General features: G+C 41.2%; 1 protein-coding gene across 7 annotated transcripts in view; it reads right to left on the bottom strand.

The window, feature by feature from the left end:
- Positions 1 to 25,563, bottom strand: part of dab2ipa (DAB2 interacting protein a) — a 256,395-nt gene that overhangs the window by 42,171 nt on the left and 188,661 nt on the right. For all 7 annotated transcript variants that reach the window (XM_060932344.1, XM_060932343.1, XM_060932348.1 and 4 more), the window contains 4 exons: positions 20,935 to 21,033; positions 20,224 to 20,778; positions 5,960 to 6,104; positions 3,432 to 3,576 (listed from right to left, as the gene is read on the bottom strand). In XM_060932344.1, coding sequence (XP_060788327.1) covers positions 3,432 to 3,576; positions 5,960 to 6,104; positions 20,224 to 20,778; positions 20,935 to 21,033 — 944 coding nt within the window. The remainder of the gene's footprint in view (positions 1 to 3,431; positions 3,577 to 5,959; positions 6,105 to 20,223; positions 20,779 to 20,934; positions 21,034 to 25,563) is intronic.

Here is a 25,563-nt window from a genome sequence, read left to right on the forward strand (position 1 = left end):
GTGAAACTGATGCTTTTCACTTGCTTGAGATTTAATTTGGTTTGTTTTAATGTTAGACATACAGTAATAAAATGAACTAAAAATGAAAAGGAAAAAAACAACTGACTAAGGGGCGTGAAACACTTTTATTCAGAAACCAGGTCATAAATAGGGTGTAAACAGGGTATAATAACTATTTTTGTGTGATGAATCCATAGGTTTTTTTTTTTCCATCAGTCCAAATATCCAGAACCTGCAGCACTACAGCTTTGTCCTTTGGTCTGGTTTGTGCTTCATGGCTCAGTTTATCAGCTCGTATCTACAGAAAAAAACCTCATATTTGATTCACTTCCTGCAGTTGGTTCAGAGTCGAATCATTTTCTTTACACTACAATCAAACCACACTCGCTTGGAAGTGGCCCGAGACCTCGTCGCTCAGCTGCTCTTGGATCAATGTGATGTTTTTGTGATTGCTATGCCAGTGGTCGAAATACTTTTTTCCAGTGTTCTGCAATATTGCAGAATGTCAAAATTTTGTTCTGCAATTTGGAAATATTTTCTGCAAATACACAAGCCTCCATACTACACCCTTCTCAACCTAATAACGCCTATATTTACATCATATCTAGCTTTACAACTCATAGCATTACCGTAATTCTTTATTCTCTCACTCTATTTTTAATTTCAGTCTTCACAGATCCTTCTCTGCAGCAAAGTTATCATTCCATGATACCTCCACAGGTCTTTCATCCCCCTCGCCCTGACACTACGGGCTACTACAACTTGAAGTATACCAACCAATTCATAAATGTACTAGTTATCACACCCACACATTATCCTTCCACACAACATACTAATAAAGGTATCACCACAATAAAAAATAGAACACAACTGATCTTCAAGAAACAAAACATTCATTTTCATGTTACACGTCATGTTACATTTTGTCAAGATTAAGTTTCTAGCTTGAACAATAGATTGTTACCCAGAATGTACTTCATTCAGTGTTTGCATCTGCAACCTGTAGTTTTAAATCGAAAGCAAGGTTTCAATTCTACACTCTGTTACATCTTACGATGATGCAAAGAATTGATGCCATTATGGAATAAAACCCAACTGGCAAATGGAAAGACGTTTGGGTTCATGGTGTTTGCCTGGCTTCTAAAGTGCAAGGTCATGAACTGAACTGAGAACGACTGCAGGGGCTTCACTGCTCTAAACTAACAACAGAGAACTGGGTACAAACTAATCATGGCAGAACTGAGAGCTACAGAACTGAACCTATGAGCTTTGTCTTACAGGGCAACTGTTTTACTTTGTGCTAGTCTGCACTAGTCTGGTTAACACCAGACCATATCACAAGTGAAATATGGTCTGGAATCCGCCTATTGAATTTCTCGTAGGGGAGGTGTGGTTTACGATTGTCAACGGCCGTTTATTGGACGTTGCGAATGTCTATCATTTGGCGTATACGTAGCCCATGGCCAATCATGGCAGTTGTACCCGGTGACATAGTTAGAGCGACGAAGAGGCGAAGAAGAGAAGGAAAGAGTTTTTTAAAACAAACTTTCGCTCTAAACTATTCAGAACAGTGTCTAAAGCTTGATCGAAAGTTTGGTTCGTATCGCTCGCCGCCATGTTAAATGTGATCCGTAAACAGTCCCAAATAAACTACAAGCTTCCGTTTGTCGAGTAGTACGCGTCACCATCTTTCCACCCCTCCCCACTCTCTGATTGGCTCCCTAACTCAGGCGAGCCTTTAGACCATAGTTTCCATGCTGTCTTTTCAGATCGGAACGATTGTGCAAAGCAGCATGGGATTTCCCAGGCTAAGTCTGCACCACAGGCAAGACAGCACTAGTTAAAAAAAAATATATAGAACATGTATGCAAAACATGCATTAGTGTAGCTTGGTATGAGAAAACAACATATTCAAAAGTATCTACGAATAAAGGTAAAATACTGTTGCTGTCTTCAAAAGGGATATAATATCAGTATAATTTTGCATGATTCAACAATACAATATATATGTATGCAAGATAAGAACTAGTCAGCAGCAACCGTCTTCATTTTTGTCACCCTCACGGACATGTGATCTGTCGCTGCTGTTGTTGGAGTCACGCTGGCTGCCGGTTTTGCCGAGATATGACAAAATCTTCCTTGTTTTCTTGGCGTTTTTTGTCGGACTCTTGCCCCGAAGAAACAATCCTCTTCTTAGGAGCCATGTTTGTTATGCCGCATTGAATTCTGGGAGATGCATGGCGGAAACTACCGAACACTGCTGAGATAGTTGTCGGGTCCTCCCGGCGGGTATTAAAAGTGACGAAATCTTACATCGGAAAATGGCAACTGCCCTTATTTGGTTGTCGTCGCCTTTCATCGGTATTACATAAATATTGCTCAACTTTGACCTGGAAAACGCCATCAGGTTCGCGCGGTGCAGGTTTCAGTTTATTTACAGCGCCGCTAGTTTGCTAAATTGAGAACCATTGTATCCCGAGCCTGATTTTTTCATTCTGCAAAATTGCAGGTTGTTTAATTTTTCTTCTGCAATCTTGAAAATCATTCTGCAAAATGCAGACTGCAGACAGGTATTTCGAACACTGATTATGTTCTCATCTGCATAACGAATCACCCCAAGGGTGAAAATGCACCAGGGTTCGATTGAAACAGACTCAACACTGCATATGTGAATGAATCCAAAGTGAGAGTTTCTTAAACAAATCATTTACAAACATGAATCGTCTAATTTAGTGACTTCATTTTTATACAAGTTGTGAAAATGTACTTAAAAAATTTTTTTTGTCTAATTTTCTTGTAGAAGGCGGGGTTTGAATTTGAGCTTTCCTTACCTCAGGATTGTATGTGGTCTTGTGTTTTATGTCTGAGGAGTCATTTATGTCTTAAAGAGTCATGCTCATCTTCTGTGAAGAATGTTTGCAAAAAATACATCGTACTTTTTAGACATTTTTTTTAATCAGTAACTCTGTGCATCAGACAAACAAACAAACAAAAAACCCCCGACTGCCTGCAACAAATATCTCATCCAAAGTAGTTTTTCCCAAAAAAAAAGGACTTTATTTCCTCCTCCAAGGTCATCAGGTCATTTCTGGAAATTGGAAATTACTCCGTCACCTTTGGAAACGTCACACGTCCACAACTTTCGAACATTCACAAGTTCCTCAGTAACAAACACGTGTATGAATGTTTTTGTATCGTCCTCTGAAGGTTACATTTACATTTTTAATTTTGCCGCATCAACCTTTTTTAATTCCCTGACACAGAGAAGGCGTGATTACAGAGTGACACAAATTATTCAATCAGCCGCCTGTTTACAAAAGTCATGACCGGACTACTGGATCAGAGGGATGGAGTTCATTATGCCACTCTGTGTTCGTTCTGTGTGTTTAATATTGATGGTACAGGTGTACAGACACGAGCAGAGACATTACCAGTAGGAGTTGATGATCTTGCAGAAAGCGAGCTCACAGCACATCTTCAGGTTGCCCTGGTGCTCGGACAGGTCGCTGGAGGAACACTTTGATGGATCCACTTCGCAGTTTTCATCCGATTCGTACAGTGCTTTGATAAACTCGCCTGACACACACACACACAGAGCAAGTGTAAAGCTACTGACCAGGGAATGGAAACGTAGGGGACCTGTACATATTTTGTTATAGCCTGTTTATTAACAATTATTTAAATAATATTAGCTGGCGTCGAGTCGAAAATGAGTTCAATATCATACTAGCTGAATGGAATATATCTGATTTACCATGAAAGAAAGCCAGCCAATATTATTATTATCATACATACACATTCCTTTCAGGTATTCAATGCATCTTTCTCTTTCAAAATTCTCTCAAAATCTTCCGTATTTAACGAAGCAAACCTGGCGGCCATGTTTGTTTACAAATCATCACAGTCGCTCATTAGAGCAGAAGTTTTACATCTCCGACGTGTGATGCCATGTTGTCTTGACAACCATGCAATATCGTAAACCATATTCAATGCTCATTCTCCACTGGGTAGCGTGACCTACACGTAGGATAAGCGATATGCTAACAATATTGCATGCTATCAAACCAAATGAATGAAACTTGTTAGAAGGGAATAGAACACGTTTTTATTCCATCGAAAAAGTGTCCTGTATGTATAATAAATCACCGATATTCACTGAGCCGGAGTTGGATAATAGTGAAAATACAAAAAAACCTATGAATGAGTAGGGGTGTACAAACTTTTGACTGGTACTATAGATCTAAAATCGAGTATTCTAAAATACCATCCTCAGTGTCTAGACTGTCTAATAAAATTGAAAAAAAAAATTTATAGTTTGAAAATTTGTAGCCAAGGTAATAACTGGGTAAATTCATAAAACAAGTCATTTTTCATTTTCTTTTTTTTTGTTTTTAAATTTAAAATAAATATGGCTTGAACAGATGATACACAGAATCTAACTCCTTACAAAACAGCCTCTCATTTCAGGATCAACTCCCTGTTTTGTAATTTTACTCTATTTTCGTTTTTCAAAATTAATTTCGCAAACTGAATTTGAACAGATTAATCAGACTTGAAAGTGAATTCCTGAACGCTGAAAAATACTTTGTGAATGTAGATTTTTGTAAAATGTGAATTTGAATCCTATTTTGAATTTCAAAGAGGTTAATTCAAAACAAATAGGTGAAGATTTGTGGTTTTCCAAGTACACTGCAAATCTGCTATAACGAACTCTTGCATTTTTACGATGCACTTTCGCATATAACGAGCTAAGTTCATGTCCCCTGCCTTTAATGACGACGAGTCGGAGTCTTCAAAAAAAAAAAACATCACTGAGCCATGTGCTCCTCTTCCTGCCAGAGACAAACAATAAGTAATCGAGTTTGCAGTCAAGTTAATAATACACGTTAATGCCATAAAAGAAAGGATTAATGAGCCTCGCTGAGGTGTCAATTACTAACAATTATTGAGAACAGTGATCACTCACTTCAAACAATCCCTTGAAAGGACTTTATTTTATGAGCTAAAAGCAGTTTTACTCGAGTCTTTATTCGTAAACGTAAGGTACTCGCCATCAAAGACAAACTTCATATCCTGGAGCATGGTGAGAAAGCAACAAATTTTTCTTAAAAAAAAAGTTATCCCACAAAAATTTCAATTTCAACTTTTAAATTAAAAGAAAAAGAGCTCTGAGATGTCGTCCATAACTGCAATCAACATGATGGCTGAAAAGGAAGAAGACACAGCAAGCAAACGACAGAGTGTGACTTATTTCCTTTACTTAAGAGTGATTTACTTATTATTTTGTAAATATGTAAGTGAATTAAGCGTAAAGATAAATTAAACACAGCTGGTCTTGTTTTACGCAAGAGTGAGTGTTTGGTCCGACACGTAGTTCTATTTCAGTATTACGAACTTTTCGGTATCACGGACTATTTGGACGTCTCCCAAGGAGTTCGTTATTGTGGGTTTGCAGTGTAATAGTATATTTCTGTGGTGTTTTCATGACTAAAAATTCAAACTTTAATGTTAAATTCATTGACAACCTTTGTCTTTTTTATACTTCCATCGAAACAAATTCGTTTTTCAAATTGTGGATGTCCTGAAAATGAAAAACAAAACAAAAAAAAGCCCCAAGCCTCTAAGAGAAAAAGGTTCAAAGCTCAGAACTTTTGTCTCTTTGACCATCTTGTGATTGACCACTAAGCCTTCAAGGAGTTACTGTTCTCTTAAATAATGCTGTGAACACAGGCGTTCACAAATGAAAAAGAAAAAAAGAAAAACAGCAACAACAATAAAAGCGAATGAATTATTGATTTTTATGTACTCTAGATTGTACAAGTGTATCACCAGATGCAATAGCCAAGACTTTACGCTGGATTGAAGGTCAGCGTGAACACGGTGGTTTCTTTAAGCAAGAAAATCTTTCAACAGTAAACCTTTGAAGAAATGAACAGAAGAGAACAAGCTCAAATCTTACCTAAAGCGTCCTGCAGGTACTTCTGGCCCACCAGTTTGAGATATTCCTCAATGGCTTTGGTGGCCAGCGTGTTCTCCCGAAAGATCAGGTGCTCGTTGTCGCCACACCGATCTACCTCTGACATCATCAGATCGGTCAGGAAGTCCTGCATCGTATACAGCAGCAAGAAAAACACCACAATGACACACTGACATACGAACGCAATGACATTTATGATTAAATGTCATGATTTACGACAAACAGACCAAGCAATTAATGAAATGAACACCACTTCGAGTTGGCTGGCATTGACTGAAGCAGTTTTTAGCGTTTATGGAATCATATTGAATTATTCAATACAGCAAATCCATTGAAATCTACTAGATAAATAAATGACATTATTCTATCCACATTCACTGGAGATGAGCAATCGTGCGCTCTAATTGGCTAGTTTACTACTAGGATATCAGCTCATATACCGTGAGTAGATAAAAACAAAATGGCGGATCATCATCCAGTGATCAGTCGTCGTCTTCCAAAAGAAGTTCAGTTGTCCTGAGGTGTCTTTAGATGCTTTTCAGTTTGTCAGTGTCCAGACAAAACCAGAGTGTTCATCCAAAAAAAACCAAACAAATATGTCTAGCTCAAAATCATGCTATAAGCCACAATTGTGCAAGTATTTTCAGGACCTTTGGCTCAACCTTGGAGAATAGTGCCAGTTTCTGAATGAGCCAAGCTAATAAATGTATTTATTCTATCCACATTCACTGGATATGAGCAATCGTGCACTCTGATTGGCTACTCTACGACTAGGATATCAGCTCATATACCATGAGTAGAGAAAAACAAAATGTCAGAGCATGTTGCTGAACTAACCGAGGACGAAATAAAAACTCAATTTGAAAACAAAATCTCAAAAAAATAAAAAAAAAGCAAGAAAACATGGAATAAAAGTATTTGATACAAAGAACCTCTCTTTTTTTTATTTTTCAAGAATTATGATTATCGCATTTTTCACAAATTGCTCCTGTAATTTCCCCGGTTTGTTTACATTCTCAGCGGAAATTATTTTGTTGGAAGTTTTTTTTTAAATAGTATTTATTGATCTCATCTCATCTCATTATCTCTAGCCGCTTTATCCTGTTCTACAGGGTCGCAGGCAAGCTGGAGCCTATCCCAGCTGACTACGGGCGAAAGGCGGGGTACACCCTGGACAAGTCGCCAGGTCATCACAGGGCTGACACATAGACACAGACAACCATTCACACTCACATTCACACCTACGGTCAATTTAGAGTCACCAGTTAACCTAACCTGCATGTCTTTGGACTGTGGGGGAAACCGGAGCACCCAGAGGAAACCCACGCAGACACGGGGAGAACATGCAAACTCCACACAGAAAGGCCCTCGCCGGCCACGGGGCTCGAACCCGGACCTTCTTGCTGTGAGGCGACAGCGCTAACCACTACACCACCGTGCCGCTGAAATGTCATCATTATACATTAATACAAGATGTCCTAGATGAAAAAAAAATGAAGCGGACTTTAGCTTAAAAAACACGTTCAAGTTGTAACATCAGTCCGTTGGGTCATTTCCCCGGGCGTGGCCATAATGGATTAGCCAGATGTATTAGGAGACGAAAACGAGGGTGGTGCTGCGTGACGTAGGATTCTGCACGCCTTCCTCTTTCCATCCTGAATCCAAGACGTTTGGCCGAGTGGCTTCATCAAGTAAAGCAAGAAAACTTTACTCCTGGAAAAAGCAGCAAATTGTGCAGCGAGCATTTTACAGAAGATTGTGGATCTGTAGAGGACTTGGATGAAATAAATCACTGGGAAGAAGTGAGACATGAGACAGAAACGAGAACTGATGCTGGACACGATCCCAACTTTGTTTCACCACAAAACACTGACAGCACGACTGCCACCATGTCATGCATCAAACGGATGGAAGATAAGCAGGCAAATATATATATTTTTTTTAGGGATGTCCCGATCCGATCACGTGATCGGAAATTGGGCCCGATCACGTGGTTTCAGACTCGATCGGAATCGGGCATTACCTCCCGATCAGGGATCGGATATATATCTATATAATATATTCTCATTTTTAACACATCAATAGCTATGCGTTGGCACAGAGTGAGACCAGACCTCTTGTCTCAACACAGCAACATCAACGCGTGCAGCATGACATCACTTTGTAGCAGAGACGCTATTGGTTATTGGCTGCCTATTGCCGGCGAAGTTGAACACGGAAGCGGTTCGAAGCGGAAAGCAAAGCATGTCTGCGGTGTGGCAGTATTTCAAAGTTGATGACAACATTGCCATAGCAAACTGTGAAATATGTAAAGTTGGAATTTCAAGGGGTGGACAGGAAAGGGCCGCATTTAATACAACAAACCTGATACGGCACCTGAAAAACAAACACCCGACTCAATACAGCGAGTTTTTAGTGCTGTTGCAAACGTGTTGGATGACAAAAACAGGCTCAAACCTGAAAGGGTAGAAATGCTTGTTTTCATCAAGAAAAACGTTCATTTCCTTAATTGAAATTACTGTATACCACTGTGAGATGCATTCTTAAAAGCAAATTACTGGCACTGTGGCAGTTTTATTATTATTATTTTTATTTGTTTACATTCCTGCCAGGTATTTTAAGGTTGTTTTTAATTTGTTATTTATTGTTCAAACTACCTCACGTAAGTGCTCTGTTTGCTAACGGAGTTGTTGGATGTTAAAATAAGGTGTTAAATTAAAAAAAATGAGGAACATCCTGGATCCGTTTCTTTCCTCGTCTTTATTATTTTTTATGGATTATAAGAAGTATCGGATCGGGACTCGGTATCGGCAGATACTCAAAATCAAATGATCGGTATCGGATCGGAGGGCAAAAAAACCTGATCGGGACATCCCTAATTTTTTTAAAACAGGAAATAAACTAGCCACTACTTTATTTTGATTCCTTTTCTAATCCTGCATTGCCATCATTTTTATGGAGAAATGCAAACAAATTGACAGAGAAGTCACACTAGACCATAATATTATACTATAGTCTAGTATAGCATGCACTTGTACACTTCTGCTGTGCTCGCAGAAAATGACATCATAAACAGCTGCCGTAGTGCAAATAACTAGCGATAACTTATCAGAGTACGCTTGTAATCTAGAAGCCACTGCTGGCTTTAGATATACTCAGAAGATGCTATATGCAATGGAATCGGCCCCTACAGTCTGGGAAAGAAGGATTTGTCATACGATCTCGAAAACTACCCTTCAGTCGAGTTCCCTGACATCTCGAACTATCTGGTGTTGCAGACGTCCTTCTACACCGCAAAACAGATGAAAGCGTGGAAGAGTATGAAGGCTTACAACTGTTTTGTATGTGGCTGGGTAAAGGACCTCGCTATCAAGTCGCTGCCCAATGAATCCTGGATTGTTTTTGCCCGTGTATGTATGTTTTTTAAGCTTTTCATTCACGTCTTTACAACGAAGCGCTGCAAGTTGAAGTGTGAACAAACAACAGTTCACCTGATTCTCACTTGTGTTGGCTTTTATCTCTCAGCTAAATCATTCACAAAGATCATCAGAAACCCCTTTAAAGACCTGGATCTTAGTTAAACGAGACGGAGAAGTGATCACGGCGCATTGGAACTGTATGGCTGGGGAAGAATTTTGTCATGACCTTCATGCATATGGACTTGTGAGGAGGAAACAAAGAAACAGCTGGGGACTTTAGTGCTTTGTGAGTAAAAAAAGTCCCGTAAAATAACGACACATAGCAAGAAAAGTGCTTGGAAAATACTAGCGACATAGCTGAGAGGGAAATACAAACCTTTCGCCAAGTGATCACTGCAAACTCCAGCATGCTTCGACTCGGCTCCCTTCGATTTCAGTACGAGGTTCAAAAGCCGCCTTTCTTGACGTCTTTTTGTGAAATCCTGTGTTCGTTCACCCTTTTTTATTAGTTCACGGGGAACCCTGAAGAAACTTATCAGTTTCACGGTTTGATCGATTCGAACAACCTAAAACAACGCATTTTTCATGCGAGCAATGCACCTTCTCCGTACAAACGCTTTGTCAACTGAGCTTTGGTAGACCACCAGCTAAAGTTTTGAATAACTAATGAGGCGGATGTGACGTCATGTGAAACCCAGCAATACGGGATGAGCAGGTTCTCCCACAGTTGATGCAGACAAAGCTAGGTATTAGGTCGCTTCTCTGTGTCTGGAGTTTTCTGCGCCCCCTCTTTGCATCGGCCAGCTGCCTGATCTTGTTTTCTGCTGCTTCAGCACCATGGTGGAGGGCTGATCTCCAGACTTTCCTGTCGTTAGCCTTAAGACCCCATGAATGAGGATCGATGTCGGAGACTTTTAGATCTTGTTTGACTATGTCCTTAAAGCGTAGAAGCGGCCGGCCGGTTTTACGACTTCCAGTGGCGAGTTCCTCACAGAGGATGCCCTTGGGAATTCTACCATCTGCCATCCTATGTACGTGTCCAAGCCAGCGTAATCTGCGCTGTTTTGAGATGGTAAACATGCTGGGAAGTTTGACCTTCTCTAGGATGTCATTGTTAGCAATTTTGTCCTTCCAAGTTAGGCCCAGAATTTGACGTAGGCAGTGCATGTGGAAGGTGTTGAGGTGGTGTTCTCTTGGCGGGAGTAAGACAGCCTACTAATGACTAGCTGATGCATAATCTCTGCTAATACAACGTGATGATGCTGTGATGTAATGGACACGATGAAGAAACACAACAGCACAGCACAGAGGACATCATCCATTCTGTGATCAATCATCAGCTTTTTATGCTGGGGTACAGGAGCGTCTCTGCTGGAAGATGATGTACTGCAATTTTAATATCCAGTCTGATCAGACAGTTCTCTTATCCTGTTCTCTTCTTCTTTTTGTGTTTCCTTAGATTATTCAGTCTCTTTGTTTAAATATGTTCACAGAACCGTGAAAAGTCCAAGAACTGGCACTGACCCCTCTGGACTGTCTGAAAATCAGTTTAAAAAAAAAAAGTCTTCTGCAGGCATTGACGGTTTCAAGATGTGAAAAGAAGTGAATGATTTATATGGTGTCAGAGCGGTAAAAATAATAATAATGTGAGTTGCGTGTGAACAGAAATCGATGCTGGTGATATCAGATGATAAATGAAGCAATTCAAAATATCCTCTTAAACTACTGACAGGAGATTACTTGACACGTGCACTGACACTGTCATGTGCACGTAGAGCTGTATTATTGACTCAATTCCTGATATCAGATGTTTCTGTACTGCAGTCATGATGCTCAGTGAATAAATATGTCTTCTGCGAGCCCTGTGAACTTGGCAGGACTCAGAGCACCAGGGATTCAACATGGCTGCTGAGGCTTAGTCTGGTGAGCTCAGCTCGGCTCCGACTTCCTGAAGGTTCTGACCTGAAGCTCTGCTGCTAATCTGCTAAGCTCTCAGCGCCCCAGTCCGTCCTCTCCCCTGACTTTACTCAGCATCATCAGCATTCAGAAGATTTGAGCACATCGAGCAAAGGCCACATCGAGGAAGGAGCATCAATGCACAGGACGATGGGTTTGATTGGATGAAAGAGCTGAGTGGAAAAGAACGGCGCAGATGACTCAGGAAAGCAGAGTGGCGTGCGCACTAAAATCCAAATGAGCTAAAGCTTTCTGGCGATGGAATCTTTATTTGTATTTAAATAAGGAATAAAAGCTTTCATTTTATCCACATTCACTGGATATGAGCAATCGTGCGCTCTGATTAGCTTCTTTATTACTAGGATATCAGCTCATATACGGTACCATGAGTAGAGAAAAACAAAATGGCGGAGCGTTTTGTTGAACCAGCCGAAGATGAAATAAAAACTATTCGAAAACAAAATCTCATCTCATATCATCTCTAGCCGCTTTATCCTGTTCTACAGGGTCGCAGGCGAGCTGGAGCCTATCCCAGCTGACTCCGGGCGAAAGGCGGGGTACACCCTGGACAAGTCGCCAGGTCATCACAGGGCTGACACATAGACACAGACAACCATTCACACTCACATTCACACCTACGGTCAATTTAGAGTCACCAGTTAACCTAACCTGCATGTCTTTGGACTGTGGGGGAAACCGGAGCACCCGGAGGAAACCCACGCGGACACGGGGAGAACATGCAAACTCCGCACAGAAAGGCCCTCGCCGGCCACGGGGCTCGAACCCAGGACCTTCTTGCTGTGAGGCGACAGCGCTAACCACTGCACCACCGTGCCGCCCCCGAAAACAAAATCCCCCCCCAAAATACAAAAAAAAAGCATTTGATGGTAAGAACTTTTTTTTTCCCTCCAAGAATTATTATAGCAGCATTTTTCACAAACTGCTCCTGTCATTTTGCCAGTTTGTTTACATTCTAAGCGGAAATTATTTTGTCGGACGTGTTGTATAAAGATTCTATTTATCAAATTTGCAAAAAATAAAAATCCAGTTAATGTGGATCGAATAAAACAGTTATTCTACTCAATCTCATCGTACATGGCTTATAGCAGACTCAGTGCTACACGCCTCATCGGCTATCAGCTCACGTACAACTCGATTTCATGGAATAACTTAATTGGAACATGCAGTTATAAGAAAAATCATCAACGCCAGGGTGATATAATGCAGCCCTATGTGAAGCAGAGCGACACTTACAACCCTGAAGTTGAATATTTTCCTCTAACAGCACATTCCAAAGGATTTTATTCCTCTTATTCCACAGCAGTTTGCCAATGATTACATTTTCATTTACTAAAGGACATGTCACTCCGGCCTAAAGATAACAGAAGCAGCTTTGGGACCAAAAGGTCACCGGTTCAATTCCCTGGACAAGCAGGAATGGCTGAAGTGCCCTTGAGCAAGACACCTAACCCCCAGCTGCTCCGGGTATGTTGTACGTCACTCTGGATAAGAGCGTCTGCTAAATGCCTGTAATGAAAGGCGATGTAATTTTTATCCATTTATAGCTACATTTAATATCTGCTATGTTACAGCAGCTAGAAACAGTCATTCCGGCACTTTCTCTTGGAGTCAGTGAGACAAAAGAAATGTATCTTAAGGCGAAAATGCAAAATGAAACATTCTCAGGCCTTTCTTGTGATGGAAAACTTAAAACAGCTTTATCTGTGATCGCAACAACGCACTAACACTGGAGACTCCTTCCATAAATGTTAAATATTAAATGTTAAATGCCTTCGTACAGAAAACTTCACCATAGCAAAGATGATACTTTTTTAAATCACAAAACAATTCTGAATGTTTATTATTTGTCTTCAATTATGCGGCGTGCCCATCATACAAGTCCCTGTGTGTTTGCTGTTACTATAGAAACGATAACGTATTAGAATGTGCACATTAATACTGTATAAACATTTAATTTTCTTCGTAGTTGGAACAAATACAATACTGATACAGTACTAATGCGAGTTGCCTTTTCAAGAAAAGCGGCAACGTTATGTAGCTCTGCTTTGTCTGGGGGCGGAGCTCATTTCTGGCCCAGAAAAATACAAATGAAAGACTGAAATAAAGAATCTTGTGCGATCCGTTTTCATGGCAGTATGTGATTATAGGTCTTCTAACAGTTTTTAAACACTTCAAACTGCACCTTTAAGGGACAAAGCTTTTAACAAACACCCGGATGTAAAACATCTGGCGCTGTAATGATGTGCCAGGGGATAAACAACAGGACTAAAAACAACAAACGGAGAAGCAGCACCAGTCTACAAGTCAACCAATCAATCAAGTTCCTATCCACTACAAAGTATATTCCTTTTTTAAAGCTATTATTGTTGTGTTCACGCCACTGAAACAACGCAAGTTTGTCTGGAATTTGTCTGCTGTGGTTCGAGGTGGCATTTCATCAAAATTCCAGAGCTACATTGATGACAGGTTCCCTTTCAGGTATCTAGATGATGTTAAAGTGGTAGTGAGACTGAGTGTGTGGGTGGGTGGGTGGGTGTGCAAGTGTGCGTGCATGTGATGGGAGGGTGAGGTTGGGTTTGCGTGTCTGCTTAAAAACGAGCCCCAGGCTCTCGACTAATGGCCCCAGCCTCCCAAAATGGGCCAGCAGAAAAATGACTTTCTGTGCGCACACAGTTGCATATGCGCACCCACACACCATCACTCTTGTGCGAATCCCAGGGAGACCCCTTGGGCAGTGGCTGCATGAATAAGAGCTCATTAGCAGGGGGCAGAGGCTCCGAATGCCCACCTCAGTCACACTGTGCACACACTCCATCAGCGCGCCACAGGGAACTAATTCAATGACCAGCCTGCTCCGGTATGATCAATACGCACTCCACAAACACAATAGTTCTTTAATCCTGTGTCAGAGTTGTCTCTGTTGTAATTGGTTTTAGATTCATGGTATCGATGCAGTGAGATATGATTTCTTGCACTTGTGCAAATGTAGCCATTATGCAGGGGAAAAGTTATATTATGTGGAAAAACATCGAAAGCCTCAAGCATAATTTCTACATTTCTAAAACAGCAGCTGCTTCAAATTTAAGGCTAGAAATCCACAGCAACCACACTGGACATCGTTGAGTAATTCCAGCTTCAAACTTCCCCTCATTCATGACTGCGCACTGACCTCTTGACAAAACCAGGAAGCCAATGGCATGCGAGGCGACCCTGATTGACCTTGTTTACGGTAATCATGACACGGCTTAATGAAAGACAATACAGACGATGACCAGCTCCGGCCTCCGCTAATGAAAGACAATGCACTCCCGATATACTCCCTGACTAATGCCCGGTGTAATGACAGAGCATACCATAACTGACTGATTTAGCCCGGCGCTAATGACAGGCTAAGAGCGCTACTGACCACTTTGTTCAGCTCAGAAATGATACATTATGGGTTCTGTGGCCAATAAAGGTCGTTCATTGTGCATGGTGAAGACAAAAATGGAATTTAAGCTAAACAACACTCCCATTTTTACTACATGCAAAACCTTGTCCATGGATCCTAGGACGGTATTATCATCTTTCAGAAGACCATTATGGTCCGCATATTTGATTTGGCATAGGTTTTACACCGGATGCCCTTCCTAACGCAACCCTCCCCGATCTATCCGGGCTTGGGACCAGCACTAATTATGCACTGGCTTGTACGGTACAACCCCAGCAGCTGGGTATTTTTACCTAATCTGCAATTCTTTTAACTGTGAGAGAGAACCAGAGGAAACCCGGAAGAAACCCATGGGGAGAACATGCACTCTCCACACAGAAAGGTTCCATCAGCCGTGAGGTTCGAACCTGGAACCTTCTTGCTGTGAGGCGATAAGATCACTGCACCACCATGCTGCCCCCTTTTTACGATCCAATACGTCTTGCTAATACTTACCTACTCTTTTTATACCACCAACTAAGTTAACTAAACTGTTACTGCTAACATGAACTAGACTGTGAGTCGATTTTATTATTTATCTAATTCTTCCTTCTATTTATCATAGAGCATGTGTTTTGTCTTAGATGGAGTTGGTGACACAGCCAAACGTTCCCAATGTTAGTCCTATTGCTAATAACACTTAGCTTTGGCTGTCTCTTTATTTATTTTTGCTTATTTGTGGCTTTCGTTTAATGAAAACACTTAAAATAGTAATAATAATAATAATAAAAAAACATGTACTATTATAAAAAGAATAAAAATATATTTTACAATGCAGTCCTGTGAAACCGCCAAGTAGTACTGTAGCTATAATGGTGCTAGACCTGTTGGCCCATTTTGGGGAAAAGGAAAAAAACAGTATGGTGAATTTCATAGGCTCATTCAAGTGTTGAAATGGAATATGTTGCAGAAAACTGTTGGAAAAGCTTTACAAAAAACGTTCGACCCAACATTTAACTGAAGAGCAAGTGATCAATACCCATTTCCAATAGTTTCTAACATATCCAAAAAAAAAAAAAAATCCCAAAGTATGAATTTACAAGAGTTTTGTCTTGCTAAAGCCAGCTACAGTTCATCTCTCAATAATAGGTGATTCCTGTTTGAATAGATTTTATTCAAAATGTTTTTGTACATATACACTATATGGCAAAAGTATGTGGAAACGGACCATGTGCTTTTTGAACATCTCATTCTAGATGTAGTTCTCCCTTTCCTGCTACTATAACCTCCACTCTTCTGGAAAGGTTTTCCACTAGGTTTTGGAGCATGGCTGTGGGGAATTGCTCATTCATTACATTACATTACAGGCATTTAGCAGACGCTCTTACCCAGAGCAATGTACAGTGAGCGCACACTTTGAGCACCAGGACCTTCAGCCACATTGCTCAAGGGCACTTCAATCGTGGAGTTTCCTGCCAGTCCAGGGAATCGAACCAGCAACCCTTTGGACCCAAGGCTGCTTCTCTAACCTTTAGGCCATGGCCACTCCATGGCTACCAACTCACTCATAAGAGAGCATTAATGAGGTCAGGCCCTGATGTTGGATGAGGAGGCCTGGAGTACCGTTGGCATTCCAGCTCATCTCAAAAGGTGTTCAGTGGGATTGAGGTCAGGGCTCTGAGCAAGCCACACCAACCTTGGCACACCACGTCTTCATGGACCATTGTCATGCTGGAACAGGTTTGGCCTCCTTAGTTCCACTGAAGAGAAACTGTAATGCTCCAGCATACAAAGACCTTCTAGACATTTGTGTGCTTCTAAATTTGTGGCAACCGTTTGGGCAAGAAGTACATATGGATGTGATGGTCAGGCGTCCACAAACTTTTGGGCAAATAGTGCATTTTAAAACCACTGCTATAGACTTAAAAAAAAAAAATCCAGTGACACCATAAAATAGCAATAAGAAACTTTAATCTAAAAGAACTCGCTTCACTGCATTGATTGTTTAAACTTAATTTAAGTTTTTATCATGATGGTCAATTGATTCTTCGGGTAACTTAACAGGACTTTATGTCTCACTACACATCCCTAATGCAACATGTTCAAATTCAGTGCTCTATTCATATCAGAGGACTGGAGAACACAAAGTGGTACTGTTAAGATTCTGATGTTCTGAATTATATCATACAGTATATTACAGTGTAATTTGCCATCTGGGAAATTTTGTCATAAAATACTTATAATGTAGAAATCATCAAATCACGCAGCTTGTATACCTGGGCCACACTGGGGATAATCGTACCACATGCCAGTTCCTTCGAATCTACCTCAGGGTTAATGTTTCAAATTTCTGAGTGCGGCAAAAAAGCCACTCTGTTTTTGCCAGGAGGAATCGATGAAGTGAAATGAGTGATACAGAGTGAGCCTGAGAGCTTTTGTACATGTTGTCACCTCATTCAGAACTGATTTATGAAGACTATTGGAGCCAAAACACGCTGTGCGCTTGAGTTAATGAAGACAATAAGAGCGTTCACGCCCCAAACGATTCCACGAGAAGCTGCAGGGCCCGTCTCCATTGTTCTCGTCTATTGACTCTGTTGTCAGACGGTAGACTTGGAATAAAGATCACGAAAAAGGACGATTCTGCTGAGGTATCCAGTTTTAAGAGCTGTTAAACCCATCACGACGATGTCTACTAGCAGTGGTATTAAGCCATGGACTTCCTCCAGTATCGTTTCAATTTAGATGACTTAATTTGATATACAAAATAAAATTAGATAAGAAATTGTGGGGGGGAAAACAAGAAGCACTACAGCAGAGTTGGCAGACTGGAAAATATTTAAAGGTCTCATTGCATCGTTTTTTCATTAATTGTGCGGTGGTCTCTAGTATGAATGAATGCCCCGTGAGCCGGTTTTGGTGAAAAAAATGCTGTGGTTCTCCTGTTTCAGGCTGTTCTAGTTTGGTGGAGGAGCGGGTGGCGGGAGAACGACAGGATTTCAGCTCTTACTCATTAATATTCATGACATATAAACGTGTTACCTCTGATTGGCTAACAGCACTGTGACGCTACCTCCAGTGGGTCAGAACAAGCGGATGTGGGTGTCTTTGTAAAAACTGTTTTGATTGGCTATTATGGTCTCGACATCGATATTTTGACCAATAACAATGTAGATCACACGAATTTTACATCACATTCAACGAGATTTAAATGAGACTAAAGATGGCGACTTACAAATAATGTGTAAACATCGTTGGAGTTAATAAAGTTTGAACAGCATGAAGGAACACACCCCAACCCCCCGAAATTAATAAAAAAAAAATTCTCAACGGATTTGGCATAATATAAAAAGGTCGTTTTTTTTTACTCAGGAGAAGCGGAAAACTCTCATCCCTGCCTAGCTTGTGACCATGTCATGCATGCTAATGTGGAGAATATGAACATGCTATTTTGTAACAAAAACCTTCGAACAAAAAGTTCATGTTTTACTTACAGCTTGTGAGCTGGTGGTCGATCGTCTTGACGGTACAGATCCAGGGATTAAAAACAACCTCGAAGCAAAACCACTACTGAAGGCACCGAAGTTTGAAAAGTCACTGTAGTTGAAATGATCAGAACACAGTACTAACGTTGCATTATACTTCGCTGGTGGTGTTCCAAAGATAAATTCCAACCATTTCTTCTTCAGCTCTTCTATCTTGGGCAAGAAATGCAACGTTGATGCCTTACTGCCACAAATAACACAGGCACGAACTTGTTCAGACATGTTTTCAACTTGCTGTTAGGTCGTCTTCGTTAGCTACTGACGAGATGGGCTCTGCTATCTCTCCTCATGCTTAAATCTGAACTTTCTTCCCATGGGCGGTCGCAAGCCAAGGTGGGCGAGGCCATGAATACTAATTTTCGAAGTGACGCAAGTTCGTAGGGCTTTTTCAGATTTGCTCGTTTTTCCGACTATTTTCTTTCATAAGCTAATACAGGGAATGGGAGTAGAATTACATTTTCACATGCAGCACGCATATGCAACTCGGAGTGAACTATGGTATTTCAAAAAGAGCCAGTATTAAACGTTTTTGGTGGAAGGGCACCTTTAAATGACAAAATAAGCATAATCATTCAAGCAAAGCTAAACTCGTCCAAACAGGGGTTCCTTGAGGGTTCTTTGTACAAGTAAAGGTTCTTCATTTTGTGGAGTTCTACATGAGACCCTCTCTCCCTTTTTTGGAGACCCTCTGTTCATTCTTTCATCTTCATTAACCACTTTATCCTGATCAGGACTGCAATGGATCTATTCCAGGAACTCTGGTTGCAAGGCAGGAATATACCTTGCAATATACTCTACCCAGCTTCTGGTCCAAACACTGATCCTCGCTTGCTTGGGCTACTGCAACTCTCTCATTGCTGGCCTTCCAGTATCTGCCATCAGACCCCTGCAGCTCATCCAAAACACTCCAGCTCGCCTTGTCTACAACCTCCCTCATTCTTCCCATGTCACCCCTCTGCTTGCTGACCTGCACTGGTTACCTATTGCATCTCGTACCAAATTTAAGACATTGGTGCTAGTTTACCAGGCTGTCAAGGGGTTAGGGCCAGCATACCTCCAAAGTCTGTTTCACCCCTACATGCCAGCCAGATCCCTATGCTCCACTACTACTGGTTGCCTGGCCCCTCCTCCTCTCCATTCCTTCCCAGCCTGCTCAAGACTACTCTCTGTCCTGGCTCCCCATTGGTGGAATGACCTTCCCATTGAGGTCAGAACTGACAATTCCCTGACCACCTTCAAGCGCAGACTGAAGACTCACCTCTTCAGGCTGCACCTCTCCCCTTCTTCCCTGCCCACTGTGTAACTGTGCATTGGTCAAGACCTACTCAGGGTGTATACTGTCTCACTTGGGGTTAGCTGTTTGAGTTCTCTATTTAGTTATACTTTGTATGGTTGGTTTGTTTCCTTGGCTGTTTGCTGAGTACTAGTACTTCAACAGAATATTACATTAAGTGTTATTCTGTCACTTGTTCAGTTGGTACTTGAACTTTCTTGTCGAGAAGATCAGCACTTCATGGACCTAACTTTTGCACTTGTTGTACATCACTCTGGATAAGAACATCTGCTAAATGCCATGTAATCTAATGTAATACCCTGGATGGCACAGACCTATTGGAGGGTTCAATATAGACCAAGAGTTCTAGAATTGACTTTTGAAACAAACTAATCCTGCCATGTGCTATAAATTGTTCCTGAAGGGTTTTTTTTTTTTGGATAGTTATGGGGATCTTAGCTTCCCAAAAGGGATCTTCCCTTTGGAACCCTCCTTGGTAGTGGATCCCCCAGACTAGAGGGATTAGTTGAAGAATCTTGATGATGCCAGATAAGATGCACCTTTCAGTTCCTCGTCAGAAATACACTGGGATATTATCAAATAGTAGACTCAATTTTTCTTACCTTAGCCTTGCCAGTGCTCTGGAGAATATGCACAAGTGCACAGGCCATCTCCTCTTTGCTCTTGACGCTGATTGCTGGCTCGAGCACTGAGCAGAGGAGCATGTAGTTGTTGGTGATGTACTCAGCGAACTCTTTGTACAGCTCCATGGGGAGGATGCTCATGCTCTGGTAGCGGCATTTCATACGCACCATGGGTCCCGGGGCTTTGCCCTTGCTGGGGTTGGGGGTGCTTATGGTGTACCACTTCTCTACAAACTGTCGTCCCGTTACCGCAGACACAGGAATGTTCACCAGGCCCACATAGTTGTTCTTGTCCTTCTTCTTCTTCTTGTCCGTCTCTTTGTAAAGGTGCACGGTGATGCTCTTGACTGATGGCAGGTTGTTGAATTCAAAGTGTTCCCCCCAGAAAACATTGTCCGTTTTGAGTTTGCAGGTAGTCCGAGCGTAAAGCGTGTCATCGAGACAAAGTTCACAGAAGTACTTTTTCTTGGCTGGCAAGTCCTTGGCTTCAATAATCCAACATTTTAGCATGTTCTCCACCCGACGACTGTTGTCCTGAATGAACATATAAATGTACAAAACATCCCAAATCGAGAAGTCTAATTAAACCAAAGTTTGACCAACATAAGAAAGAGAATACATTAAAATAAAAAGAAAGAAAAGACCTTTATTCCAGAAACACTGCAACCACTTTGAAGTCCTATGCTTTACCTTGTTGGGATGCACAGCTCGCCGGAGGTTCTCCATCCATTTCTCTCTCTCCGCTGCTGACCGACAAGAGAAGCATTTACTTCCTGTTGATGTAGTTACCTGTAATTACACAGTGGATACAATGCTAATATGGAAGGAGTAAAGAGCAGAGAATGTGGGTAAATGGACATTAGGCTGAGGTAATCCACCAGTTTTTATTGTGCGCTCAGATCTCATCCACTGAAGAGGCTCCCTCAAGTGGGGAGTAATAACAACTGGCCAAAGAACAGAGATATCAAATATCCCAAACACAAAAAGCACTCCTATTAAATGCACTTCTCTAATGCAATCTCAGAGTGATGGTGGGGAGTAACTCAACTCAAATCATGAAATCATTATCAGGTCCACTACGATCGATTGGGAAAAATGATTACGCTGCACCTTATTTTCTTGACCATTTTCTACTTTAAACAATGGTGCTTGGACCCTCAATGGATTTTCATTACTTTAACAGGATTGCAGGCCTTTTTCACATCCTAATGCTTACAAAGCAAAATCTCTTAGCAGAATAACATGTATGAGAGCACAAACCTTTCCAAAGTTTTCTTCATTTCCTCCACACAGAACTGCCAATGAATAATAAAAGGTGCCACTGATCAAGGACAAAGTCATCAAGGCTTTGTTTTTAATCAACTGCATGCTTTCATTGCTTTATTAAAAGTTCTCTCATTTACTTTCAACGCAGGGGTCAAAGAAGTCAAAGTCCCTCTCACACCAGAATCTAGTCTTCCCAGGCAGTCTCCTGTCCCAGTACTAACCAGCTCTTTGAGGCGTATGGGTGCAGTGCCCATCTCCATTTTGGTAGCCCTCAGCCTCTTGCCTATACAGCTAGGGTTACAGTGGGGGGCTAGTCCTCTGGTAACCGTGAGAGTTTAACTCCCCACTCGCATCTGTATTGCAGCATGCCTTGCCAGATGACAGTAGGTACCATTTTATGATGGTCTTTGGTATGACCCGACCGCGAATAGAACTAGCAATCTCCCGATCGAGAGGTGGACATGCTAACCACTAGGCCAACTCACGGTCAACGAATTCAGCTAATATTTGTGAAGGTCCAGGAACATGACATTACTGATATGACTTTTAGATTTACTTTATGTTACTTAATCTTTTGGATTTTGAATATAATATTAAAATCTAAAGATTATAGCAGAGCTCCTGTGTGTATGTGGAGCGGAGCCCCATACTTTAGAGAAATGCATTGACCTGGTTTTTGATGGCTTGACCGTATGACATCAGTACGTACAAATGAACGACACATGTATACCACCCCAGGGAACCCAACCATAAGTGCAAGTAAACGTCTCTCACAAACAATTGACCACCAGACAATGAAATTTATATCTTTATTTACATAAAAGACAGATGGGTTTTTAGTCCAGCATTTATTTTTAATTTGCTTTTTCAAAAATAATGTGGGATTATTTTCTAACATTTTATGGAAGATATGACATTTTTATATAAACCTAGCTCAAACACCTTTATTAGTCCACTAGTTTGTTGGACAGTTGATATTTTTGCTGTGATTGAGCTCTAATCAGGAACAGGTGCATGCTAATTACTTCGAATGGCACTGCACGTGCTTTTCAGTTTGAAGCTGTATGCAGCATGCATGGACGTGACGGATGTAACCAGACAACTGTTTGACATATTAAGCTTGATGTTCGATCGTAACTATCTAGTCAGTGGTGGCTGTCCATCACTAGCGATGATGACTGCTTCATTAGGATTATTCTCCTCTCTTAATGAAGCACCTTGCACAGTAAGGGAAGGCAAACGATGTCGTGCCCCCATCATGTTGTCTCTCTGGACCTCCAGACCTGATGCTAAGTGGTGCACAAAAGTGCCACAGACCTGATGGGTATGGAAGTTGCCCCACAGTGACAACTGACTTGCCGAGCGATGCCATCCGTTGGCCATTTGAGTGGCTCTTCCACATGCCGTCTGGTGGTGTGCCATTGACCCTGTTGGGTTCATCTGCCACACTGCACTGAAAAGCACCCTGCTGCCAGCACCTTATTGGTGATGTACTATTTAACCCATAGCTGGAACCCAGGCAGGTGCTACCACTCTGGGTCAGAGTGGACCTGGGAGCAATGGTGATTAAGGGGTAACCCCACTTTCCCCAATACTCAAGTCCTCCCAGACCTGAGACTTACCACCGGTTGCAGTTTAAAGTCATACCCAGGACTAAACAATATAGTTTAGTATATAGTAATGATGTAAAGTGAAAGCGCTGGTTCACTGCTGTCCACCAGGCACCCAGCAGAGTCGCACCATAAATAAATGTCATGGTGTTGTTTCTGGCACATGGCATGCAATGTCAAAGAAAGGAATAAATATCTATTCGTAACTGTGACGTGTATCTCATTATTGGTATCACAATAGTGTCACAAGACAATGCAGTGATTTAAAATACACGACACTACACAATTCGATGGTTCATATGCCATAATATTATTATTCTATTCAGGTTGATTTTGTGGCCTTGCAAATATTTTGCTCATACACTCATCAGGAGCTCCAATTTTAGGCACTGCCTAAATATCAAAATCATTACATACCGGTATATGACTGCTGTATAAAGTATTCTTGCCATATGAAAACCAGCACAGATCATTATATGAATACACTCACCGGCCACTTTATTAGGAACTTGTTCTTGATTCTAAGATTCCTGTTCTTGGCTGGCAGGAGTGGAACCCAATGTGTTCTCCTGCTGTTGCATGCTGAGATGCTTTTCTGCTCACCACAGTTGTAAAGAGTTGCTATGAGTTGCTATAGACTTCCTGGCAGCTCTGGCCATTTTCCTCCGACCTCTCTTATCAACAAGGCATTTGCTTCCACCCACAGAACTGTCGCTCACTCACTCAATGCTTTTTTTTTGTTTGTTTTTCGCACCATTCTGTCTGTGTAAACTCTACAGACTGTTGTGTGTGAAAACCCCAGGAGATCAGGAGCAGTTTCTGAAATACTCAAACCAGTCCATTTGGCTCAAAGTCAGTCAAACTTTGAGATCACAAATTGTCCCGTTCTGATGTTTGAAGTGAACATTAATTAACTGAAGCTCTTGATTTGTATCTGTATAATTTGATGCATTGTGCTGCTGTCGAGGGATCGGCTGATTAGAGAACTGCATAAAACAGCAGGTGGATGGGTGTTCCGAATAAAGTGGCTGGCGAGTGGACTTTTCGACAGACTGCAAAATACATGGTGATAATGTTATACCATTATATGAGTATTGCTTAAACACGTGGTTAATTGTAGAGCACTGGATAGGTCTGTGTCCAGTCATAAGGTTTTTAGATCTGGGTATTAGTCTTTGCTAGCAGGAGATACTAAGAGTAATATCCACACAGCCTGATTAGACTGTCTCGTCTCTTCCCATTACCCCTGAAATCACTCGTTAACCCCGCCGACAGTAGTCGGAGGGGTTATTATTTTCACCTGCGTCAGTCTGTGTGTGTGTGTATCTGTCTGTCTGTGTGTCTGCAAGATATCTCAAGAACCAATGGATCGATTTGGACCAAATTTTGTACGTGTTGCCAATCACCCAGGAAGGAAACCATTAAATTTTGGAGGTCAAAGGTCAAGGTCATGGCAGAACTTCGAAATTTTCGCCCAATGTATTTTAATAGGGAAAAGGCGGGGTTTGCACTCGTTAGAGTGTCCCTGTCTAGTTCTACAGTTGTGATTAACAATTGTACTGATGAATCATATACGAACGAAGAAATACGGTATATATCCATTGTAATTCACTTCCATTTTTACTCACTGTTTGAGTTTCAAAAAAAAATACCCTGCTATCAATATTTGCCTCCCTTCCTCTCTGGTATGAGGCATCCAGCTGCCAGCTGGCCACAGTGTAACTGAGACCATGTCAGCCTGCTGGGCCATTCTCAGCTCCAGTGAGTAGTGATCAGGTCAAACACAGGAGATTCAGACTAAAGGTTGGAGCTGTGCACTGAGCTGAGCGGCAGAGACAAAGGGAAAGAGAGATTCACAATATCTGATGCTGCCAGATGTTCTCTCTGTTCTCAACATTTCTCAAATGAAACTCTATCTAAAGCATCTGTAGCATGTGTGAGATTACCAGAAACAAGAATTTCAACATGAATGAAAAACCTGGATAGTCGACACTTACTTGTAATAGATGTCTAAGTGTTGGTGCAGTCAGTAAACCATTTTCTAGAATTTTGTATAATTATTCTTTTCAGAGATATGACTTTTTCCCCACCAGAGTAAAGAACTAGTCATTATTCTATCCACGTTCACTGGATATGAGCAATCACCTGCTCTGATTGGCTACTCTACTACGAGGCTATCAGCTCATATACCATGAGTAGAGAAAAACAAAATGGCGGAGCATGTTGCTGAACCAACCGAGGACGAAACAAAACCCTACTCAAAAACAAACAAACAAAAAATATATATATATATTTTTTAAAGTGCAACAAAATATAGAATGAAAGTATTTGATGGTAAGAATGCATCTTTAAATTTTTTTTTTCAAGAAGAATTATAGCATTTTTCACAAATTGCTACCGTCATTTTGCTGGTTTGTTGACATTCTAAGTGGAAATCTCATCT

The sequence above is a fragment of the Neoarius graeffei genome, chromosome 10 (genome assembly GCF_027579695.1).
Source record: "Neoarius graeffei isolate fNeoGra1 chromosome 10, fNeoGra1.pri, whole genome shotgun sequence".
Classification (NCBI taxonomy): Eukaryota; Metazoa; Chordata; class Actinopteri; order Siluriformes; family Ariidae; genus Neoarius; species Neoarius graeffei.